At 39.8% G+C, this 22,311-nt stretch overlaps 1 protein-coding gene across 2 annotated transcripts in view; it reads right to left on the reverse strand.

The window, feature by feature from the left end:
- The window catches only part of LOC149232033 (chlorophyll(ide) b reductase NOL, chloroplastic-like), a 444,638-nt gene that overhangs the window by 314,367 nt on the left and 107,960 nt on the right, over positions 1-22,311 (reverse strand). The window contains exons 3-4 of one of the 2 annotated variants that reach the window (XM_089379335.1): positions 11,483-11,538; positions 11,256-11,342 (exon numbers count right to left, since the gene is read on the reverse strand). In XM_089379335.1, the coding sequence (XP_089235461.1) occupies positions 11,256-11,342; positions 11,483-11,538 (143 nt within the window). Of the gene's footprint in view, positions 1-11,255; positions 11,343-11,476; positions 11,539-22,311 lie in introns of both variants that reach the window. The other variant, XM_089379334.1, reaches the window with a different exon arrangement.

A 22,311-nucleotide genomic window follows, 5' to 3' on the forward strand; every position in this document is an offset into this window, starting at 1 on the left:
ATCTATCCTCCAAACACTCCACTGCGTCATCTGACACTAAGTCCATATCGCTACTGCTGAATCTTGGGCTCCCAGAGCAAGGAATTGATCCAAGAGGTGAACTCCTCAAGGATCCTGCCCACATGTAGTCCTCCCGACTACAGCACAATATCGCCCCATCCCTCTCCTGGAGATGTGCGGGCACTCATGGCAAACTCATCCTCGTCAATCTTTGTTGAAGCAGCCTTAGGATCATGTTTCTCATCCTTGTCCTTTTTCCTCAAAGGACACTGGGATGCATAGTGGCCCAACTTGCCACAACCAAAACATTTCACCTTCGAAATATCCTTCTTTCGCTTTGGCTTCTGCTATCCCTTCGATGCCAGAGCTGCATTCTCCTCCTCCTCCTTCGTCTTTGTGCCACTCCCACTGTTGCCACTAGGTCCCTCCTTAACTCCTCCTGTTGAAGAGCTGCCCACATCCCCTCCCATGAAGGTAGTTTTTCTCTGCCTAATATGCTTTGGACGAAAACTTGTCATTCATCTGAGACTCCATTCAGGGCTATCCTCACCATCGCAGTTGGCTTAGGAGTGGACCCCACTGCAGCAAGTTGGTCTCTAGTGTCCTGAAGACGCTGAAGATAGAGGTTCACCCCTTCTCTTTTCTGCATCAAAGTCTGTTGCAACTTCTGCTCCAAATACATCTTCCGTTGTTCGGAGGAGCCTTCATATAGAGACGACAAGGCTTCCCACATCTCCCGAGTTGTATCCTTTCCCTGCAAGTGTGAGACCACATGATCTCGAACTCCATCAAGAATGAGCCTTCCCATGCTCGGCTTTGTACTTCTTCTTTTGATCGTTGTCAGCAGGAACAGCTACAACACTATTGACGTAGGCCTCGAGAACATATTCCTCCAGAACAGCTAAGATTTTGGTCTTCCATATGACAGTTGGAAGCTCCTTCCAACCTATCCTGATCTTTGAGCCCATGCGATGCCATCTCACCCAACTGTCGAATTGACTCCTCTAGTCACTGCTCCTCAGCAAGTGATAAATTCGAACTTTCTGGTAGAAAGTTCGATGAGGAGAAAATTCCCCTTCTACGTGTCTTCGTTCTTTTCCAGCGTATTTCTGCGCTGACAAAAACTGCGCCCTTCAAGCACTGTGCTGAGGCTTTGTGTTACTTCCTCTACCTCTGCAAACTCACGAACTGGAAATCGTACCTCTCTGTCATCTCACTCAGAGAGAGATTTCCTCGGATCTGCTTCCGGCAAGGACTGCGCAATCCCTTCAAAAGGATTCGAATTGCTGCTAAGTGCAGCTCTCAGCCTCACTGCTCAGCACTGGAGCTGCTCTTCCTGTTTCAAAATCAATGCTCTGATACCATGTGAAAATTCCTAGACTCGAAGGAACCCCTACTGCAACAAATTTGAACCTACTTCACCTACTTGATTTTTTTAAAATTACATTCATCAAGTTATTCTTCTGAATACTAAAGCAAATTACTTTTGCAGCCTACACTAGTTAAATATTTGATCTCATGAAACAAAAAACAGAGCAAAGAACAAGATACATAGGACACACTTATTTTTGGACACAAGTCCCCAGAAAAAACCAATGCGGGAATACCGGTGCAGTAGTTCTGAGGGTTTATTATTATGCAAGAGAAATATCTAAATACAAATCTAGGATGCTCATCTAGCAATCCTCTACAGACAAAATACTGGCGGAAAATCCGAGTGAGTTTTACCTCACTTCACTCGGCAGAATTCCGGCTGATCCGGCACAAGACTAGCTAACCCCGGCTATTTCTGCGTTGGCCCTGCGTCAGCCTTTCAGGCTTTGCGTCAACTTCTCTGCCCTCTGCATCAGCTATCCCGGTTATTCCGGCAGTTCCGACTGTTCCCAGCAATTCTGGATTGTGCGTGACAGACAGCTTTTCTGCTATACGTTGGCCCTTTTGGCTCTGTGTAGGGACTACGTGGGCCCAGACTGGCCCAGCATCAGCCTTTCCCAGCTATTGTGCTACCTCTCTCCAAGCTCTCTCCTCCTCTCTGTCAGTATTCTCCAAAAAGTCCTTCCGAATTCTCATTGCCCCTCGATTGCTGAGTGATCACTTGGTTTGAATTTCTCAGTTTCCTAGCCCCAGAAATTGAACTACTGGTCAATTCTCTCTCTCTCTCTGTATTTCCGAATGAACCCCAAGCCTCCATTTTATGCTTTTCTTGTTGAGTCTTCAACGGCCGAGATTAAGTCACTAATCAACAGCTAAGATTAGAACATGACTTGATCCGCCTTCTAGATCATTCTCACTCATAATTTGATTAATACCCATTAATATTTTAATTTCCCTAAGTTTAGACTTAGGAACTCCATTAAAAATATTAATGATTTTAATAAAATACAATCTGTGTGGAATTTCACCAAACGGTTTATTCGTTCTTTAGAACTCAAGTGCCTTAGCCTCTCCACCAATTTTCAAGGCTAGAGCACTTCCGATACTACCAAAAACTAACACAAAGTTCACACATCATTCAAAGCGGTTGGTCTTGGTCTTGGAGGGTATTGGGTATTATTATTGTTTTTGGAGCATGGGTTTCATGCTCAAGGTCTTTTATTTTATAGGCCAAGCACCCATTGAGTGCTTCTAGGGTTTGTCCTAGGTCAAGAAGTCAAAAGAGTCACTATCATAAGTTGAAGACCCCACTGGGCACATTGTAACTTGTAAAGAAAATTATTTTTGTCTTTAAAAGTGTCGGAATACCCTCCAAGACCAAGTCGGCCTAAAGGAGGAACCATGTCCACCCTTGAAGAAGCCTATATATAGAAGAGGACTCGTCCTCCTTGAAACACACTCTCTCATCACTCATTCTAGCAAAGGAAAAGGAAGGAAGAGGCAACAAAGGAGGAGAAGGACGAAGGAGTTCTATGTTTGGGCTATCTTTCTCCCACACATGCTAAAGAGGACTAGGGTTTCTGCAACTGACCTAGGGCATCCATCTACAAGTTTGATCTTGGAGAAAAGGAGGCAAAGAGGTTAAGCGAAGGTCACCAAGGATCACTCTCAAGCTCTCGAAGTCAGGGAAAAGCAAGCGAAGGTCATAGGAGGGCTCTAGAAGAAGATCAAAGTTCCCACGTGTGGCAGCAGCAGTTGCTGGGAAGCTGAAATTTCAAATCTGCAGTAGGAGGCCGAAAATCTTGCAGCAGGAGGTCGAAAAGGTGCTATTGGAAGAGATTTGACTAGGTTTGACTAGATCAAAGTTGGCACATCATTCAAAGAGGTTGGTCTTGGTCTTGGAGGGTATTGGTCTCAGTCTTAAGGTCATGGAATTCATCAATTGAAGAATCTATAAGGAAGAGAAGAGATTTAAGGGTTTTCCTCTCAAGAGGAGAGGTTTTGCCTTGGCTTGCAGCGTATGTGTCATTGTTCTTTTGTTTTTGGTAGTTGTTTGATGCTTCACACACATAATAATAAGGAACAAAGCTAATAAGTAAAAAGGAACCACAAGCAGTTAGCAAGTAAAGAGAATTAATCATAATCATTGCCTTATTGAATTCTCAACAATGAATTCATGCCTTGAGCCAATAGTAAGAGAATCGAATTCCATGAGGGAGGAGTTAGTTGAGGAGAAGTGTAACTCATCCCAAGAATAGAGAGAGAGGTACACTTGTCTTGAAGAGTTACAATTCGAATTAGGGAGAGAGAGAGTTACACTTAGACGTGAGAGAATATTTGGTGAGAGTTACAAATCAAATTGAATGAGGGACTTACAAGTGCATTTAATGAGGAGGACTTACACTTTTGCCATACATTGAATTAGTGACAGAGAGTTACATTCTCTTAAGTGTGGAGTTACTATTATATTCCAAGAGAGAGGTTCGATTCGCCAAGTAAGAGATTCTCAATTTAATTTATTTATTCCATGAGAGAATTCGTTTTTATTAATCTATTAAAGGTGAATGACTTTAGACTATTTTATAAATAATAGTATCATAATAATAATAATACTAGTAAAAATAAAAATATTAATTCTTGACTTGTATAATCATGATTGATTTGATTTTAAAGTGGATTCCATATGTCGAGATCATCCTTGATCATTTAGACATCACTTTCTATTTTTGGAAAGTCACTTCCAAATTGAGATATCACTTTCTATTTTTGGAAAGTCATATTAGAATTGTCATAAATGAAAGTTTATTATAGGTGGTTCAAACAGAACTGAAAGATATGATTTCTTCTAGGAGAAATTCATCCCTAAGCTGCCAAACTTTAACAAAAAGATCTGTGTACCAAATTGATCTCACTGCTGAACATTTCCACTGTGCAAAGTGCTTGGAGTTGTGTGTATTTCAATGTGTTTAGGATCATGATTAGACATAGACCTGATTTTGATGTACTAGGAAAAATCAACACTACAAACCTAACACCCAACACTTAATTCCTAGCAAATTATAGATCTACTAATTAATTGCACAACTAGGCTCATAAACATAATAAAATTCAGTGGAAGCAAAATATATTAATCTCAGTCACGAACTAAATGACACAACAAAATCTACCCAATTACAATTCTTCATCAATTTTCAAAACTTATCTAGGCTCCCTTCCAAAGAAAATCGTCTAATCAAGGAAATACATACAACCACTGGAACTGATCTAGCTAATCAAGCCCTCCTTGGTTGATCTAGATCTCCTTGCTGCCCCCTTCCTTGAACCCAACACACTCACAAAGATGCCTCTTTCAATCGTGTGATGTTGTATGGTGTGTCTTCTCCTTCTGTGTCTAGTCCTTCTCCTTAGCCTTGCTTGTATAACTTCACATTGAGCTAAATCCCTAACACTAATCAAGTGATTGACAACCGAGATTAGGGCTTGTCTCACTTGAGATCAAGGCCGAGATTAAAACATAATCACTGAAGTAAATAATTTACTTTTCCTAAGTTTACTTTAGCTCAATAAGCCAACATAATAATTATGTGATTTTCTTAAGTCTAACTTAGGCTAAGTTACAAATGCAACTTGCCCACACTAGAGCAAGTGCCTAAGGAGACTTTGGCCGACTTTTACATACCTAGATACTTAGGCCTGTGCAAAAGTACTTGCCCGAGCTACAAACGTCACCATTTTCTTCACTCAATTGCTTGAACAACTTTCAAAATAATATCAAGGCAATGAATTTTACCTTCTATTGAGTCATGAGATAACACTAGAGTGAGGGTTCATGTTGAAGAATCTAGGGCATCTAGGTATGATGAGATTCTTCTAATGATGATAACAATTTGTGAAGTACTTTTACTTTTTCTTATTAGCACAACCTTCTTGTATTATTATTAGAGTGTGTTCTCTTACTTCATCAAACAATTACCAAAACAAAAGAGACAAGAACACAAGATGTTGGCTCTCAGCCAGGGAAAAACCTCTCTCTCAGAGAGGAAAACCCTTCTACAAATTTCTCTTACTGAAGCTTCAATTGACAAATGTCAAACCCTAGACCCTTGATCAATAGATCATCCAAGCACAAGACAGTGTCTCTTTCTTTGACCTTCAATTGATGCCTTCTTCTAGGTTGCAGCTGGATCTCTTCCTTCAGACTCCTTGCGGCTACTGGCAGCTCTCTTCCCAGCAACTGTAGAAACCCTAGGTCTCTTTAGAGACCTTTTCTATGGTGTCCTTCTTTCCTTCTTTACTTCACTTTGCAATTTTCCTTCTCCTTGATTCTTAGGCTGGAGAATGAGGCCTTTCTTGAGGTATGTCCTTGAGGTTAGAGGTTGATCCTCTTAACCCTTACTACTGCAATGTTTTCTTCGCATGTGTGGCTGATCTAGGGCACAAGATTGCCCTTCTAGCTTGCTCCTTTCCTTCGCTTGGGATGGGACCCACTTCGTTTGGTATGGAGGCCTATTTGAGACCTCTTTTTAGCCCAACCAAAACCTCTTGTAGGGCTGCAATTTCTGACTTGTTGCAGCAACAGAATGTCCTTCTTTGCCTTCGCACGTGTGACAGAGAGAAGCCCAAAACGGTCCCAAACTTCAGATTTCTTTCCTCTCTTCTTCACTGCCCTAGAAGTACTTTTCTTGCTCTTTTTCGCACCTCTTTCTTGCCTCTTCTCTTCGCTGATTTCAGAGATCACTTGATGGTCTAATGGTGAGGTCGTACTGCCTTATATATAGGAGTTTGTCCCTCCTTTTAGGCCGACTTAATCAACTGGTGAGGCCGACTTGACATTTGTGCATAAAAAATCATTTCTTGAGCCGACTTGAAGAGGAGACTTGTCTTTTCTTTGGAGGATCTTCTTTGACATATTTCTTTGACTCTAATACATATATTTACATAGTGTAACATGCCCACATGGGTCTTCAATAATTACATTGACTCTTTGACTTTCCTAGAAGCACTTAAACATGTGCTTGACCTATCAAATGGGCAAGAAACCCATTCTTGATAATGACAAAAATAATAATTCTTTTCTTTTACAAGTACAAAGATCAAAATTACATTTATGAAGACCGAACCTAGTTACACTTTCTTCAACACTCCCTCTTAACTAGGGAGGTATTCATAAATCATTACAAGGTGTTTGGACATTTTCAATCTGAAGAATTCACATAAGAGAAATCGGATTGGCAATCCATCTGTTATAGCATCATAGTAACCAACATTGTTTCCACAGCAAGGCCTTGACTGACAACTCTATCTCTCAATAGATCAGAGCACAATGTTGGCGAGACTAATGACTATAGACACCTTCATCATTGTCTCTCAAGGTACATACCCACCCGGGTGTTCATTGAGTATGACCTTCTAGGACTATGGGTTCCAGACCCTCAAAGAATATCAATCCTCTTGCCTACTCTTATCTTGGATGCCCTACACATCCTCAAAGAGCATTGGATGCCAGATGATTACATAATCCTCCATCCTTTCTTCCCAAGTGAAGACAAGAATGTTGTGTCTATCTCTCCCTCTCAATTAGGGAAGATATTCCCATTCCTGTGAAGGAATGTGCCCAAGCTCCCTCTTAATTAGGGACTTGTCAGAGCTCCCTCTCAACTAGGGACTCTCCTTTCCATCAACAACTTCTTCTTTGTGGGTCCTTCAGCTGCTTGATCACTTTCTTTCCTTGATGTCATGAAATTCAGTTGAGCTTCTTCTTTGTAGGGCATCAGCCATCAATCACTTTCCTTCTTAGTTCGTCATGTCATTTCTTTCTTCATGGAAAGTGGCCTTCTTGATACATATCTAGAACCTCCGTCATATGACTACTTCTTTATCATCATGTTTCTTTCACGAAATCCCATCCACCACATGAATGTTAGTTGTACTTGCACTTACAACCCTTGTTTCAGTAGCCCTATGTGAATCCACCTAGATAAGAAATCAAAACATAGCAATAAATCAAATAGTACCTTACAAGATGGCTCTTCATCATGACATCTTGTTGGCTTGAATCATCATCATCCTACATGTTCATATCTCCAAAGCCTTTCCAGATGTCAAGGGTCCTTTGATATTTTTCTTCCTTGAACAAAACTTTTGTGCCTTCCTTCAAGAGATGTCTCAACAAATCTGTCGGATGTTGATTCCTAGTGTCCATGGTGTCCTTTTATCCCTGATCTCTTTCTCTCATATGCTTCTTTATAGATTTTTTTTGTCAACCACCTCATACTCCATATGAGGGCATTTCTCATGTTGGCATTTATCAGTGAGTGAATCATGCTTCGTGCACTTTCTTCAATGAAGGAGATCTACCCTGTCCTTGACCATGCTACTAGAGCAATTCCCCATGCTCATTAATACAAATGATGACATGACTATAAATGAAAAACATAGACGCATACATATCTCATCTTAGTTCTTTGCTTGATCATCTCAGCTTCCTTTGACAGCTTCCAAGATTGAGATTACCTCAATCTCCTTTGCTTTGCTACATCTTTCCTTGCCTACATATCATCCTTTCTTGAATCCCCATAAGTGGAATTCCCATCTGGACCTCTGCCTTTTCTGAAGATTATGAACCTTCTATTGAATATTTCATCAGAGGATTTTAGTAGTCCTCATCCTACAGATGTTCCTCCTTATTGATGATAGTGGCCTTCTAAGATGATTCTTCTTGATCGTGATCATTCCTTTATGCATTGATGAGGTCATTCAACGGTTACATCCTTCCTACATGAATATCTTTATCTGAGTTATCTCTACATAATGCTCCTATATTCCTGAAGATACCATTCTCATAAATCATGCATTATATCCTACTGCTACATGTTCCTATGATACCCAAAACTTTAAAGAAGACTTATGTGAAGAAGTTAATCTTCTGTCATAGTAGAGATCCAGAGCGTCCTCCTTCTTCTGCTTCTTCTCTTCTTCTTTCACTTCTTGGGTAATGTGGGCTTCTTCTCATTTCCTCTTATTGTTGTCCTTTTTGAACTTAGGACAATCCCTCTTATAATGTCCATACTCTTAGCAGCCAAAGCATTGGACTTTGGACATATCTCTTTTACCCTTCCTCTGTGGACCAAACTTGCCAAATTTCCCTTTTCTCTTGGCCATAGCAGCAAATGCCTGCTCCTTCGATCCCACATCATCCTTGGCTTTGAGTCTAGTCTCCTCAATTTTGCATAGAGACCAAAGTTCATTCAATAGGGTAGCTTCCTTCTTGGCATATATACTTGATGTGAAGTTGCCCCATTCCTCAGGTAATGCATTGAGCACCACAGTTGTCATTTCTCTGTCTGACATAACTTCTCCTAGTTCTTGCAGCTGATCTCTCATCTCAGAGACCTTCATGAAGTACGGAGCTATTCCTTCTTCCTTGGAGATGAGACCTTCATGAAGTAGGGAGCTATTCCTTCTTCCTTTGAGATCTTCATTTTATATAGTTCATTACGCAACGATATCACTTCTCCAGTTGTACTAACTGAGAATAGCTCCACTAGCTTATCATATATTTCTTTAGATGTTTCAAGTTTGGAAACATAAGGAATGAGAGGGTCCTTGATGTATTCTATCAGAATCCTTTCAGCCCTAATTTCATCCTTATTATACTTTGTTAGGGCTTGAGTTTGTTCCTTAGCAGGAACAGTGACACTCCCTTTGATGTAGTCCAGAAGTTCATTCTCTTTGAGAAGTAGATCAGTCCTCTTTTTCCATGCAAGGAAATTAGCAGTCCCAACCAATTTGTTGCTTTCCTTGCAAAAGACATTTTTATATTTTCAGAAGAGGACATAAAAATACTTACATGAGAGAGTTGTTGTGAAGAGATCTTGTTGCTTCCTTGAAGATTTGACGATTTGACTTCTTAAATCTTGGAGTTCTTCAAGATGCTTCCTTCAAGGGGCCTTATGAGAGATTTGCTTGGTGATGAAAACCTTCTCACTGTGTAGATATGGAGATCTTCAATGATGAGTTTGGATTTGAGTACCTTCCTTTGAAGATGATGAGTCTTTGATGTAAACCCTTCTTGGATGAACCTTCTTGTAGAAGCCTTTAGATGAAAGGCTTTCTTCTTTCTTTGTTCCCAGGCTGGTAGTCCTTCTTGATGGATCTAGACCTCTTGCTTGTAGAGTTGATGCTTCAACCTTCTATGTGTTCTTGAGATGCCCTTCCTTGATGTGTCACCTTAGCTTTGATACCATGTTGAAGAATCTAGGGCATCTAGGTATGATGAGATTCTTCTGACGATGATAACAATTTGTGAAGTATTTTTTTTTTTTATTAGCACAATCTTCTTGTATTACTATTAGCGTGTGTTCTCTTACTTCATCAAACATTAACCAAAACAAAAGAGACAAGAACACAAGATGTTGGCTCTCAGCCAGGGAAAAACCTCTCTCTTAGAGAGGAAAACCCTTCTGCAAATTTCTCTTATTGAAGCTTCAATTGACAAATGTCAAACCCTAGACCCTTGACCAATAGATCATCCAAGCGCAAGACAGTGTCTCTTTCTTTGTCCTTCAATTGATGCCTTCTTCTGGGTTTCACCTCGATCTCTTCCTTCAAACTCCTTGCGGCAACTGGCAGCACTTTTCCGGGCAACTACAGAAACCCTAGGTCTCTTTAGAGACCTTTTCTATGGTGTCCTTCTTTCCTTCTTTACTTCACTATGCAGTTTTCCTTCTCCTTGATTCTTAAGCTGGAGAATGAGGCCTTTCTTGAGGTATGTCCTTGAGGTTAGAGGCTGATCCTCTTAACCCTTACTACTGCAATGTTTTCTTCGCATGTATGGCTCATCTAGGGCACAAGATTGCCCTTCTAGCTTGCTCCTTTCCTTCACTTGAGATGGGACCCACTTCGCTTGGTATGGAGGCCTATTTGAGACCTCTTTTTAGCCCAACTGAAACCTCTTGTAGGGCTGCAATTTCTGACTTGTTGCAGCAATAGAAGGTCCTTTGCCTTCGCACGTGTGATAGAGAGAAGCCCAAAACGAACCCAAACTTCGGATTTCTTTCCTCTCTTCTTCGCTGCCCTAGAAGTAATTTTCTTGCTCTTTTTTGCACCTCTTTCTCGCCTCTTCTCTTCGTTGATTTCAGAGATAATTTGATGGTCTAATGGTGAGGTTGTACTGCCCTATATATAGGAGTTTGTCCCTCCTTTTAGGCCGACTTGATCAACTGGTGAGGCCGACTTGACATTTGTGCATAAAAATTCATTTCTTGAGCCGACTTGAAGAGGAGACTTGTCTTTGCTTTGGAGGATCTTCTTTGACATATTTCTTTGACTCTAATACATAGATTTACATAGTGTAACATGCCCACATGGGTCTTCAATAATTACATTGACTCTTTGACTTTTCTAGAAGCACTTAAACATGTGCTTGACCTATCAAATGGGCAAGAAACCCATTCTTGATAATGACAAAAATAATAATTACTTTCTTTTACAAGTACAAAGATCAAAATTACATTTATGAAGACCAAACCTAGTTACACTTTCTTCAACAGTTTAGTCATCAACAAAATGACCATGTCATAATTACTTGCTACCAAAAAGCAAGATGCCTCAAATTTGTCCTTGCACTCGTGAAGTTGAGCATGTTAGGTCCCTTCACTTATGTAGGAAGGGAATCTTATGTAACAGCTCTTTGGTTTCTTGATGTACATATAGTGATTTATAATGAAAAATTGCAATATATCATGCATATTCTAATCAAATAAAAATAAATATAAAAAAGAAACTTTTTTAATCCAAAATAAAAGTGTACAATCTTATAATCAAAATTGGTCAAATGAGACTAAGGAGGTCAAGCATCCAAATATAATTTTAGAACATACCCAAATGTCAATATAGCGAATGGTTTTCTTTGTGAAATCAAGTAATGCACGAACATTCTCCCCATCTCTTACATCACAAGTTGTTCCCTGCAACACATATTACACCAACTTTCAAAGTCTGTTTAAAAGCAACTCTATCATGCTTTATATCATCTAAGATAGAAAAGTATAAGCACAACAGTATAAACAAAGTGTTAAAACAGAAGTTCAATGGTAGATACCCACACACGTTGATCCCCAAACTCCCCTCTAAGGTTTGCAATTGCAGCTTGAACATGATCATCTACAATAATATAGATAAAGGTAAATGAAGATTACATCAAAGCTCTGCTAAATTACCAATAAGCCAATTAACAATCGATCCTATACAGTAATGTTATTGCATTATGTTTGGTTGTACCATTGAGAAAGATGTGATAAATATTTTACTCATATATATATAGTACAAAATGTTCACATAAAGATGCATTTCCTTAGCAAAATACAAAATCACTATCTCATTAAAAAGCAAAAGAGGTGCTCTCAATTCATAAACATTGAAAATCCAACTATAATGAATATTTCAGTCTAAACATTGTAGACAATGATTATTGATCCAAGTGAAGAGAAAATGGGTATATTATGATCTTGATGCAATAAAACCCCGACATTGTTAAAATCTTCATTTGTAATGTGCTAAAGCACCTACTATAGCTATATTATGATCTTAATGCAATGTAACCGCAACACTGTTAAAATATTAAAATATAATGTTTTAAAGCACCTATTACTCTCATGCCAACTATGAAATAGACAAATCAATTGACTGTTATAAATTACAAATTGACATACAAATCTAAGATTAGAAGCTAAGCCCATGGGGTGTAGACCAAATGATGACAAGGTGTTGTTATAGATTAGAAAGGGGGTTTTAATAACTTATTTAACATCCTCTAACCTCCCCACCCCTATATTTGTGATCAATAAGTGCTTCCACACTCATTGGGTGGCTAATTTGGGCCTAATAGATTGTTGTCCCTATATTTTTATGCAGAATTTACAGTTTGATTTTATAAGGCAAAAAGTTGTTTTGACCCAAAACTCCTAAACCAATAGTCCTGTTGTCACTCAAATTGTACAGGCACGGTGCGACGACGACTCAAGTCAGGGGTTGTCACCTTGATCCCCGACCTCTTCACTCTAGCTGTCTCCCAACATCAAGCTATGGGGGGTAGTCCCTAGGGAAGATGGAAATGAAAGACAAGTTGGCAACAGAGTCTGGGAGACACGATTGAATGGCCTAGCCACTAGGTTGATTTAGCAAGATTTTAGAGATTAGATTAAATTACTTTGAAACCAGTGCCTCGTGGAGTGAACTTACTTGCTTTAGATCAATTATGGATCAAATGACCAGATGAACAACCATTGCTTGAATCTTAACTATCCTATATGCTATGCAAATCCTATAACTTAGATGTGACACAAGAATCTTGATTGCTTTTAATTAGATGCCTACTCTAATTGTATCCTTCCTCTTAACTATTTTGAAGCTAGTCTCTAGAGTAGGTTGTGAGAAAGACGCCAAGGGGAAGCAAGTAGAGGCTTGATTAACGATACCTCCCTTTAAGTACTAGCCACCCGATGCCTCCGGCACTGCAGAGTCTATGGCTCTAATGACTGCAAGGTCACCGTGTTAACCACTAAAGCGGTGCTAGGCTCCTCAAGCTAGATGAGAAAGGTGGTCCTATTCACTACCAACCAAGCTTATGCTTGGAGGTACGCTATTAAATGCAATGCTAGTCTTAGGATGTTGATACAAGATTGTTGAGTGATTCTTAAGGTGAGATTGTTTAGTGCTCCTTTAAGTACTTAATTAATAATTGATCTTGAGTTATGACAACAAGTATTTAACAATGGTATTTAAGGGAATCTCAACCACAAGAATAAGTGTCAATTTAACAAGTGCCAACAACATATCAAGATGTACTCAACAAGATAGATGCTCATCACAATGATGCACAAGATAAAATTATCATCCAAAAAGATATAATTAAGAAATGATAATAATGATAAGAAGTAAGGAAACTACAGCACTTATCCACTTAGAACAATTAGCCAATGAGACAATATAAAGTGCCAGTGACAATTACTCAAAAGAGGCAATAAGATTTGTCAATGTTCTTAGAAGCTTTCCAAATAATTGTAATTAGATTCCTTAATGCCAATTATTCAAGAGACTTTCAACAAATCCTCAAGTTGAGAACACTTAGATCTTAGATGCCAATGTCGTAATTAGATCACAACCATTACCAATTAGATTCTCAATTGCTCAAGAGACATTCAATGATATTCTTTAAACACAATTGGAACAAATTACTTCAATGCCAATTAGAGTGATAGAAACAATTAGATCTCCCTCAAGACACAAGATGTCCAAATAACTTAACACGATGCTACTTGAGAATAAAGTGCTTTAGAGAGTGAGTTTATGTGCACAATTAGGAATTATGGAACTTCACAAGACAACAAATGTTAGATACTTCACCAAAAGCAACTTAATATAAACACCACTTTCCACAATGAAATTCCTTAGAGTGTGAAGCAATTTATGAATTATTTTTAGGACACCTTTATGAGTGTTTTATCACTATTATGAGATGATTAACTTCTTGTAGCAAAACAGTGATATAAGGAGGGTTATGAGATCAAACCCTTAGGCCTTATGACCTTGGAGAACTTGCCAATTTTTTCTCCAATGAAGAGAAACCACCTGCAATTACACACTTGTGCCAAAATCACTGCAAAACACACCAATTAGTAGCTCAGAAAATAAATGATCACCCACGGAGGCAACTAAGGGGAGGAGAGGGCGAAATGCAAGGAGAAAAGACCTAGATAGGCCTGCGCTAAGGAAGAGAGCCAAAGAGGCTCACGACAAGCCTTGAAAGGGTTGTCACCCTACTAAGGGAAGGGTGGAGAGGCCTTAGAAGGTTTTCGTAGACCTTTTAGAGGTTGCGGCTTAGGAGAAAGAACAGGTCGAGGGTTGGAGGAAGGGAAGGAGGCCACGACAGAGGGAGAAAAGGCGAGCGGAAGGCCGGCCGAGGGCAAAGGAGGCCGCAACAGGGGAGAAAGAGGGTTGATGGAGGGATAAGGAAGGGGTCGAGGGGAGGGGTGTGAAAAAGTTTGAATCTAACAAACCAGAAATCCTACTGCGGTAAACTGACTTGCATTACCTACTTCTGTTTTTCATTTAACAAGTTATTTTCAGAAATATTAAGAAAATATTAATGCAAATACACTGCAGCCCACACCAATATCAAGACACAAGATGTCCAAATAACTCAACACGATGCTACTTGAGATTAAAGTGCTTTAGAGAGTGAGTTTATGTGCACAATTAGGAATTATGGAACTTCACAAGACAACAAATGTTAGATACTTCACCAAAAGCAACTTAATGTAAACACCACTTTCCACAATGAGCAATTATTATCTCTAGAGCATGACACAATGAAATTCCTTAGTGTGTGAAGCAATTTATGAATTATTTTTAAGACACCTTTATGAGTGTTTTATCACTATTATGAGATGATTAACTTCTTGTAGCAAAACAGTGATATAAGGAGGGTTATGAGATCAAACCCTTAGGCCTTATGACCTTGGAGAACTTGCCAATTTTTTCTCCAATGAAGAGAAACCACCTGCAATTACACACTTGTGCCAAAACCACTACAAAACACACCAATTAGTAGCTCAAAAAATAAATGATCACCCATAGAGGCAACTAAGGGGAGGAGAGGGCGAAATGCAAGGAGAAAAGACCTAGATATGCCTGCGTTAAGGAAGAGAGCCAAAGAGGCGCTCACGACAAGCCTTGAAAGGGTTGTCACCCTGCTAAGGGAAGGGTGGAGAGGCCTTAGAAGGTTTTCGTAGACCTTTTAGAGGTTGCGGCTTAAGAGAAAGAACAGGGTGAGGGTTGGAGGAAGGGAAGGAGGCCACGACAGAGGGAGAAAAGGCTAGCGGAAGGCAGGCCGAGGGCAGAGGAGGCCGCAATAGGGGAGAAAGAGGGTTGATGGAGGGATAAGGAAGGGGTCGAGGGGAGGGGTGTGAAAAAGTTTGAATCTAACAAACCAAAAATCCTACTGCGGTAAACTGACTTGCATTACCTACTTGTGTTTTTCATTTAACAAGTTATTTTCAGAAATATTAAGAAAATATTAATGCAAATACACTGCAGCCTACACCAATATACAGATCAAGTAATGAAAAATAAATGAGACAATCATGCAAAGGACGCAGTTATTTTTGGACTAAACGTCCCTAGAAAAACCCAATGCGAGAAAACCAGTGCAGCAACTTTGAGGGTTTTCTATTATTAAGCAGAAGTTTTGAATACAAATGTTGGTTGCTCTCCCGGCAAACCAGTGACAGAGAAATACAATGGCAGAAAACTTGAGTGAGTTTTACTTCACTTCACCCGGCAGATTCCGGTTGATCCAGCAGCAAAACTGTCGGGCCCCAGCTACAACTGCACTGCCCCTTCACAGTAATTGCGTGGAGCTCTCTGAGGCTCTTTGTCAACTCTGCATCAGCTTTTCTGCCCACTGCGTCAGCTTTTCCGATTGTTCCGGCATTTCCGGCTCTTTGCGTGGAAGGCAGCTCTCTCCCTCTGTGTTGGCCCTTCTGGCTCTGGGTCAACGCTACGTGCGCCTAGACTGGCCAAGCGTCAGCTCTCCTGGCTATTGTGCTGCCTCCACAAGATTCTCTCCGCCTCTCTATCTGTATTCCCAAACTATCACTGCCCCTCAACTGCAAGATCTCCCCAATCGATTTCTCTCGTGAGAACTTCACACCTCAGAAAATCGATTTCCTCAATCTCTATGTGTGTGTTCTCCAATTGACCCCAAACCTCCATTTATACTTTTCTTGTTGAGAAATCAACGGTCGTGATCTAATCTCTAATCAACGGCTAAGATTAAATTAGACTTGATCCTCGTCTCTTAGAAGCTTCTCACCCATATTTTCATTAACACCCATTAATATTTTAATTTTCCTAAGTTTAGACTTAGGAACCCCTTAAAAAATATTAATTCTTTTAATAAAATACAATCCAAGTGGAATTTCACCAAACGATTTCTGGGTCTTGGAGATCTCATGTGTTCTAGCCCCTCCACAAAATTTCGAAGCTAGAGCACATTCGATGTTACCCGAAAATCAACAAGGGGGAGGCCCAAAGGGCCTGCGATGAGGCCTAAGAAGCCAAAAGAGATTGTCGCAAGGCCTAATAGGCCTGCGGTCAGAGAGAAAATCCCTTAGGGCTTGATGGATAGGGAAACTAGGCCCACGACTAAGGGTAAAAGGCCAAAATTGGCCTACAGCTAGGTTGGGAGAGGGCCACGCTACGCCTAAAGGCCCAAAAAAAAATTGAAACCCTCACAAAAGTTTATTATTTTCTTCAGATCTTCAATAATCACCCAAATCACTGCAAAATTCCTTGACGTTGGCCCTGTAAAAAAAAATGGAGATTATATCTTACCATCAAGGGCCTAGATCTAGCTCAAACCCTAGCGAATCTTCTTGAAATAACTTGGATATCACCTGCACAAATGAAAATAAAAATACCCAAAACCCCAATAGATACAAAAAAATCAAAATAAACCCCAAACCCCAAATAGTTGCAAAGCAAGGGTTAGAAAAAATTATTCTACAAAAATTAATTTTCAAAATCTATACAAATATACAATGCTTGTGAATATAAAAGAATTTTGAGTAAATAATTTTTTAAATGATGAATAATGACAATAGATTAGATGTGTTTTGAAAGTTATGGTATTGCCCACACCCTTAACGAAGTAAGAAAACCATATGAAATACCCGGAGCCCAAACAAGGTCAGCTCAACTCCAAAGTCTGTGAAAATAGAGCCCAAGGGCAGGGGAACCTGCAAACTCTATATATTTCTTCAAGAAAACTTGTTAGACATATGGCGAATGAGATCACCTAAGATAGACCCAAAATCTATCAATAGAATGCTCTTATCACCATCTAATGAATAAACAAGCTTAAAAAAAAATTAAGCACAATATAGGAAAGCACATACCCAACACATACCATAGACCATCAAATAAAGAACATTATGAACTAAAACCCAAAGTCTTTTACTATGATATTTCAAATGTTCCGAGCAGATCAGTGGAACAAAACCAGCATTACAAAATTACATCGACTAGAGTCAGAACTTTCATCATCGTGACTTGAGAAGCAAATCGCTTCTAATTTATAGATAAATTCTCCAGACGGAAAACAATGGCTAGTTGGTTTGATCTCCATCAAAGTAATCTCGACCGTTGATAAATATTTGATCATCTTTTAATCTATGTCGTTGAAAATAATTATTTTGTAAAAAGTTTTGAATTTCTCATCAAAACCATTTTTTATTAATCCAAAAATAAATATTTTGGATTAATTTCGTCAAAAAATTGACTTTGATTTAACCACCAAAGTCTAAGGGCTAGAATTTTCTTAAAATATCCATTTTTGCCTTGGTGGGGACCTCCAAAAATTAACTTATTTTTGACCAACCAATTTTTTTATCATTTGTCACTTGGAAAAATTAATTTCTCTAGAATTTATTTTTTGACTCTAAATTAATTAATTTTCTGACTTAGGATTTAATTTTATTTTTGTCAAAAAAATTAATTAATTGACACTAGAGGGGATTAATTATTTTTTGTTAAATTTAGGCAACAATGGTATGTTCTATGCTTTAAAGCAATTTTTACTTCAATTTCTGTTAAAATTGGCAACTAGGGCAAAACTTCATGTGGGTCATCTTATTCATGGCTAATAATATTTTTATTAGATTCCTCTCGTTGAGAGGTGTAGGATTGATATAAAGATCATCCGATTCCGGTAAGTATTCATGGAGATATGAATTTATTTTAATTATGGAATTATTATCAAGCCGACCTACAACTCATGTAGGCTCAGAAGCCCAACAGTTGCATCTATTCAAACACCAACGTTGTGTATAAATACAGGAGGACTTTTCCTCATTTGGACTCATCTCATCACATCTCTCTCTCTCTACTGCGCAGAAAAGAGTCTCTTCTCTACTGCGCAGAAATGGGTCTCTCCCTCACACACATTGAAGCCGGAAGCTGCCGAAACTGAAGCTGCAACTGCAGAAGTAAAGATTAAACTGCGTTGTAGGTTCATCTGAACCTCCTCTGAAAGCCGCAACTTTTGGTGGTGGAATAAAGTCAATCCGACGGACGGTTTGCAAAATATCGACTGCCCTAGTTTGAAGCCGGAAGCTGCCGAAACTAAAGCTGCAACTGCAGAAGTAAAGTTTGACCTGCGTGGACTAGGAGATCTCCTCATCTGAACTGCGTTGTAGGTTCATCTGAACCTCCTCTAGAAGCCGCAACTTTTGGTGGCGGAATTAAGCCGATCTGACGGTCGGTTTGTGAGATATCGTATGCCCTAGTTTGATGATGAAGCCGCTAATGCTGATGCTGCTGATCTAGGGTTTGCTACTGTTGATATGAATCAGATTTATTGTACTATTTCTCTCTGCTGAATTATTGAAGATAAAAGAAGATTTGATCAAAGGATTTCCCCACACATTTTGGGGTTTGTCCCTGGCTAGCCACCACATCTTGTGTCTCTTGTATTGGCTTGTTTTCTGTCGATCGTCTAATGTTCTATCTGCACTTTACTTTATGTACATGTAATTGTTAATCTGTGGAATATAATAAGGAAAAGAAGTAAATTGTTATAAGCATAGAACATACCATAACTTAACATGGTATCAGAGCTGAGGTGAAGACAAAGCCCGAGCAAGAGCAAGAGCAATCACCGAAGAGAAGATTGGCAAGGCTATCCTAAAAGAACGATGGGGTCCTCAACACTCTTTCCTGCCGAAGACAAGCTCCGTGAGAAAGCTGACTATCATGGATGGAAAATGTCTATCGATCTAACCCTTGAGGATCAAGGAGTGTTGGATCATGTGAGAGGCAATATTGTTGAGCCTCCATCAAATGCACCTCCTGCTGCCAGGAACAAATGGAAGAACGGAGAAATTAAAGCAAAGAAGATCATTCGGGACTCTATCGACAAGCGCTTGGTGGCCTACATCTTTGAACTAGACACCTCCAAGGAAATCTACGATAGACTGGTGAGTTTATTTAAAGTTAATGATGCAAATCAAGTTTTGTTTCTTAGAAATAAGCTGAGGGAAATAAAGAAGGGTAAAGATGAGAGTATGCAAGCATACTTCTTAAGAATCATCGAAATCAAGAACGATCTCCTATCTATTGGGGAGACTATTACTGACAGAGAAATGGCACTCACAACTCTTGGAGGATTACCATCCGAATGGTACGTGTTCAGAACTACTCTTCTGAACAATAATGTAATTCCTAGTTTCGAGGAATTAATGGCTAGATGCATTCAAGAAGAAACAAGGGTAGAAGAGCAAGAAATGCCCTTGCCTAAAGGTCCTCCTGCTGCTTTTTCTTCTCATGCTAAGAAAAGAAATAATTCTGGGTCTAAATCGAAAAGAAACGCTGCACCTAAGGGTGCAAGAAAAGGACGATGTTTCATTTGCAATAAAGCAGGTCACCGTGACGATGATCAAAATCCCTCTCATGCAAGGGAATGTCCTGATAGAAAGGACTCTCACCGTGACGATGATCAAAATCCCTCTCATGGTAATCGAAGGAATGGAAAATTCAACAGCAAAGGTAAAAGGAATGTTGGAAATCAAGGAAGAGGGCAACCATTCAAGAAGGCTAAAAATTCCAGGTATGAACTTAACACTGTTGACAATAAGCAGGCTGAATATTATCTACCAACTACTCTATCTACCTCCGCTCCTTCGGACTCAATGGGAATTTGGCTCATTGACAGTGATGCCTCAAGACACTTCACTGGTTACAAAGAAGTACTCCATAATCTGGTAGAGAAAGAAACTAACCTGGAAATTGTCCTTGGAGATGACATGAAATACCCCATGAAAGGTGTAGGCAATGTTTCTCTCAAATTGAATCAAGGTAATACGATTCACTTACAAGATGTATTATATGTACCTGATCTCAAAAAGAACCTGGTATCCATCTCGGCAATGGAAGACAAAGGCTACAAGGTAACCTTCAGCGATGGCAAGGTACGTATATGGAAAAATAATGTTAAAGATGCTTTCACTCTTGGGTTTCGAGTTGATTCTTTATATCAGGTTGGTGGAAGTCCGCTAGGTGTCATGTCTTGTGACACAACTCTTCAGTCCAAACTTTGGCATCGGAGGTTTGCCCACCTTCATTACAAAGCTCTACCTAATGTAAGACAAATGGTGACAGGGATGCCCGAATTCCGAGTAGAGAAAGAAGGTGTATGTCCAGGATGTGTCGAAGGAAAGCTCAAAAGGGGACCATTCCCCTCAAGCCTAAGCAAGACCTCCGATATATTACAGTTGGTTCACTTAGGCATACCTGAGGTTGGCATTAAGAGGAAGACTACTACACCACATACTCCAGAGCAGAATTGTGTGGCACCGTACGATTGTGGAAGCTGTCTCTATGGGTAGATGATGAAACAATCCCAGATTTGGAAGAACCAACGGATCCTATTTATCTACCTGAGCCTTCCTCTTCCAAAAAGAGGCCTTCATGGCTTAGGGGGCTACTTGATGACGCTGAAGGAAATACTGCACCCCGAGGAACCTTCCGTGAAAGTAAGAAACCCAACAGGTATTAGGGATACCTGACCAGTATGAGCACAATCATACAAAATGAGCCTTTATCATTCTCAGATGCCGTCAAGCATCAAGTATGGAAGGATGCTATAACCATTCTGGAGAATGATGACTGTGAAGTAGTTCCCAAACCCCTGGACAAGACAATTGTTACTTCAAAATGGCTTTACAAGATAAAGCTGCAGCAGATGGAAGTACAGAGTAGTATAAGGCTCGTTTTGTTGCTCATGGTTTCTCCTAGAAGGAAGGTATAGACTATGATGTGATATTTGCACCTATTGCCAGATATACAACCATCTGCTTCATCATAGCCCTTGTGGCTTCACAAGGATGGAACCTACATCAGATGGATGTCAAGACCACGTTCTTGAACGATTCGATCAAAGAAGAGGTCTATGTGGAGAAACCCGAAGGATTTGAGATTTATGATTGAAAATCTCATGTATGCAGGTTGAAGAAGGCTCTCTACGGGCTGAAGCAAGCACCCCGAGCATGGTATGAGAGGATCGATAGCTACTTGATGAAGTTGAGATTCACTAGGAGTGAAGCCAATCCTAACCTTTACCTTAAGGTTGAAGATGACAAGCCTCTCATACTGGTGTTGTATGTGGATGACCTCTTTCTAACAGGTGCATACACTCTCATTCACAAATGTAAGAGGGAGTTGGCTTCTGAATTTGAAATGAAGAACCAAGGACTTGAAGTGTGGCAGAAGCCAAGGGAAATTTTCCTATCTCAAGGAAAATATGTGGTGAAGATTCTGAAAAGATTTGGTATGATGGACTGCAAGCCTGTGCCTACCTTGAGGATCTTAACTTTCAGAAGTTATATGGTAGTGATGTCGGACCAGATTTCGGAAATGCCATTGAGTTTCAAAAACTCATTCGCGTTGATGTTCTCGGTGAACCTTCGTCCGAACATATTTTTTGCGTTAGCATTGGGAGCTCATATTTTGTTGAGCCTCACTAGATTGGTGCCAAGAATCTTCTGAGATGTCTTCAGGACACAATCTCTCATCGATTGAGATACACTACCAGAAATATGAAACTGCATGATTATTCGAATGTTGATTAGGTAGGTAGTGTGGAGGATCACTCGAGCATTTTTAGTGTTGTTTCTCTTTGGATTCTGCTTCGATATAATGGATGAGCAAGAAGCAGAAGTTGGTTGCCATAAGCACCGCCGAGACTGGATACATATCTACGAGTATGATCTCGTATGAAGCTGCCTAGTTGGGGAAGCTCTTCAATTGTTGAAATTTGGTACCGGAGGACAGGTGGTTCCCTTAGGCTTTGATCTTTGGCCTAGGGAAAAGTGTCCAAAA

This window comes from Pinus tabuliformis, chromosome J (genome assembly GCF_031772625.1).
Source record: "Pinus tabuliformis cultivar Carrire ecotype Pingquan chromosome J, CPIR1, whole genome shotgun sequence".
In the NCBI taxonomy this organism is placed as follows: Eukaryota; Viridiplantae; Streptophyta; class Pinopsida; order Pinales; family Pinaceae; genus Pinus; species Pinus tabuliformis.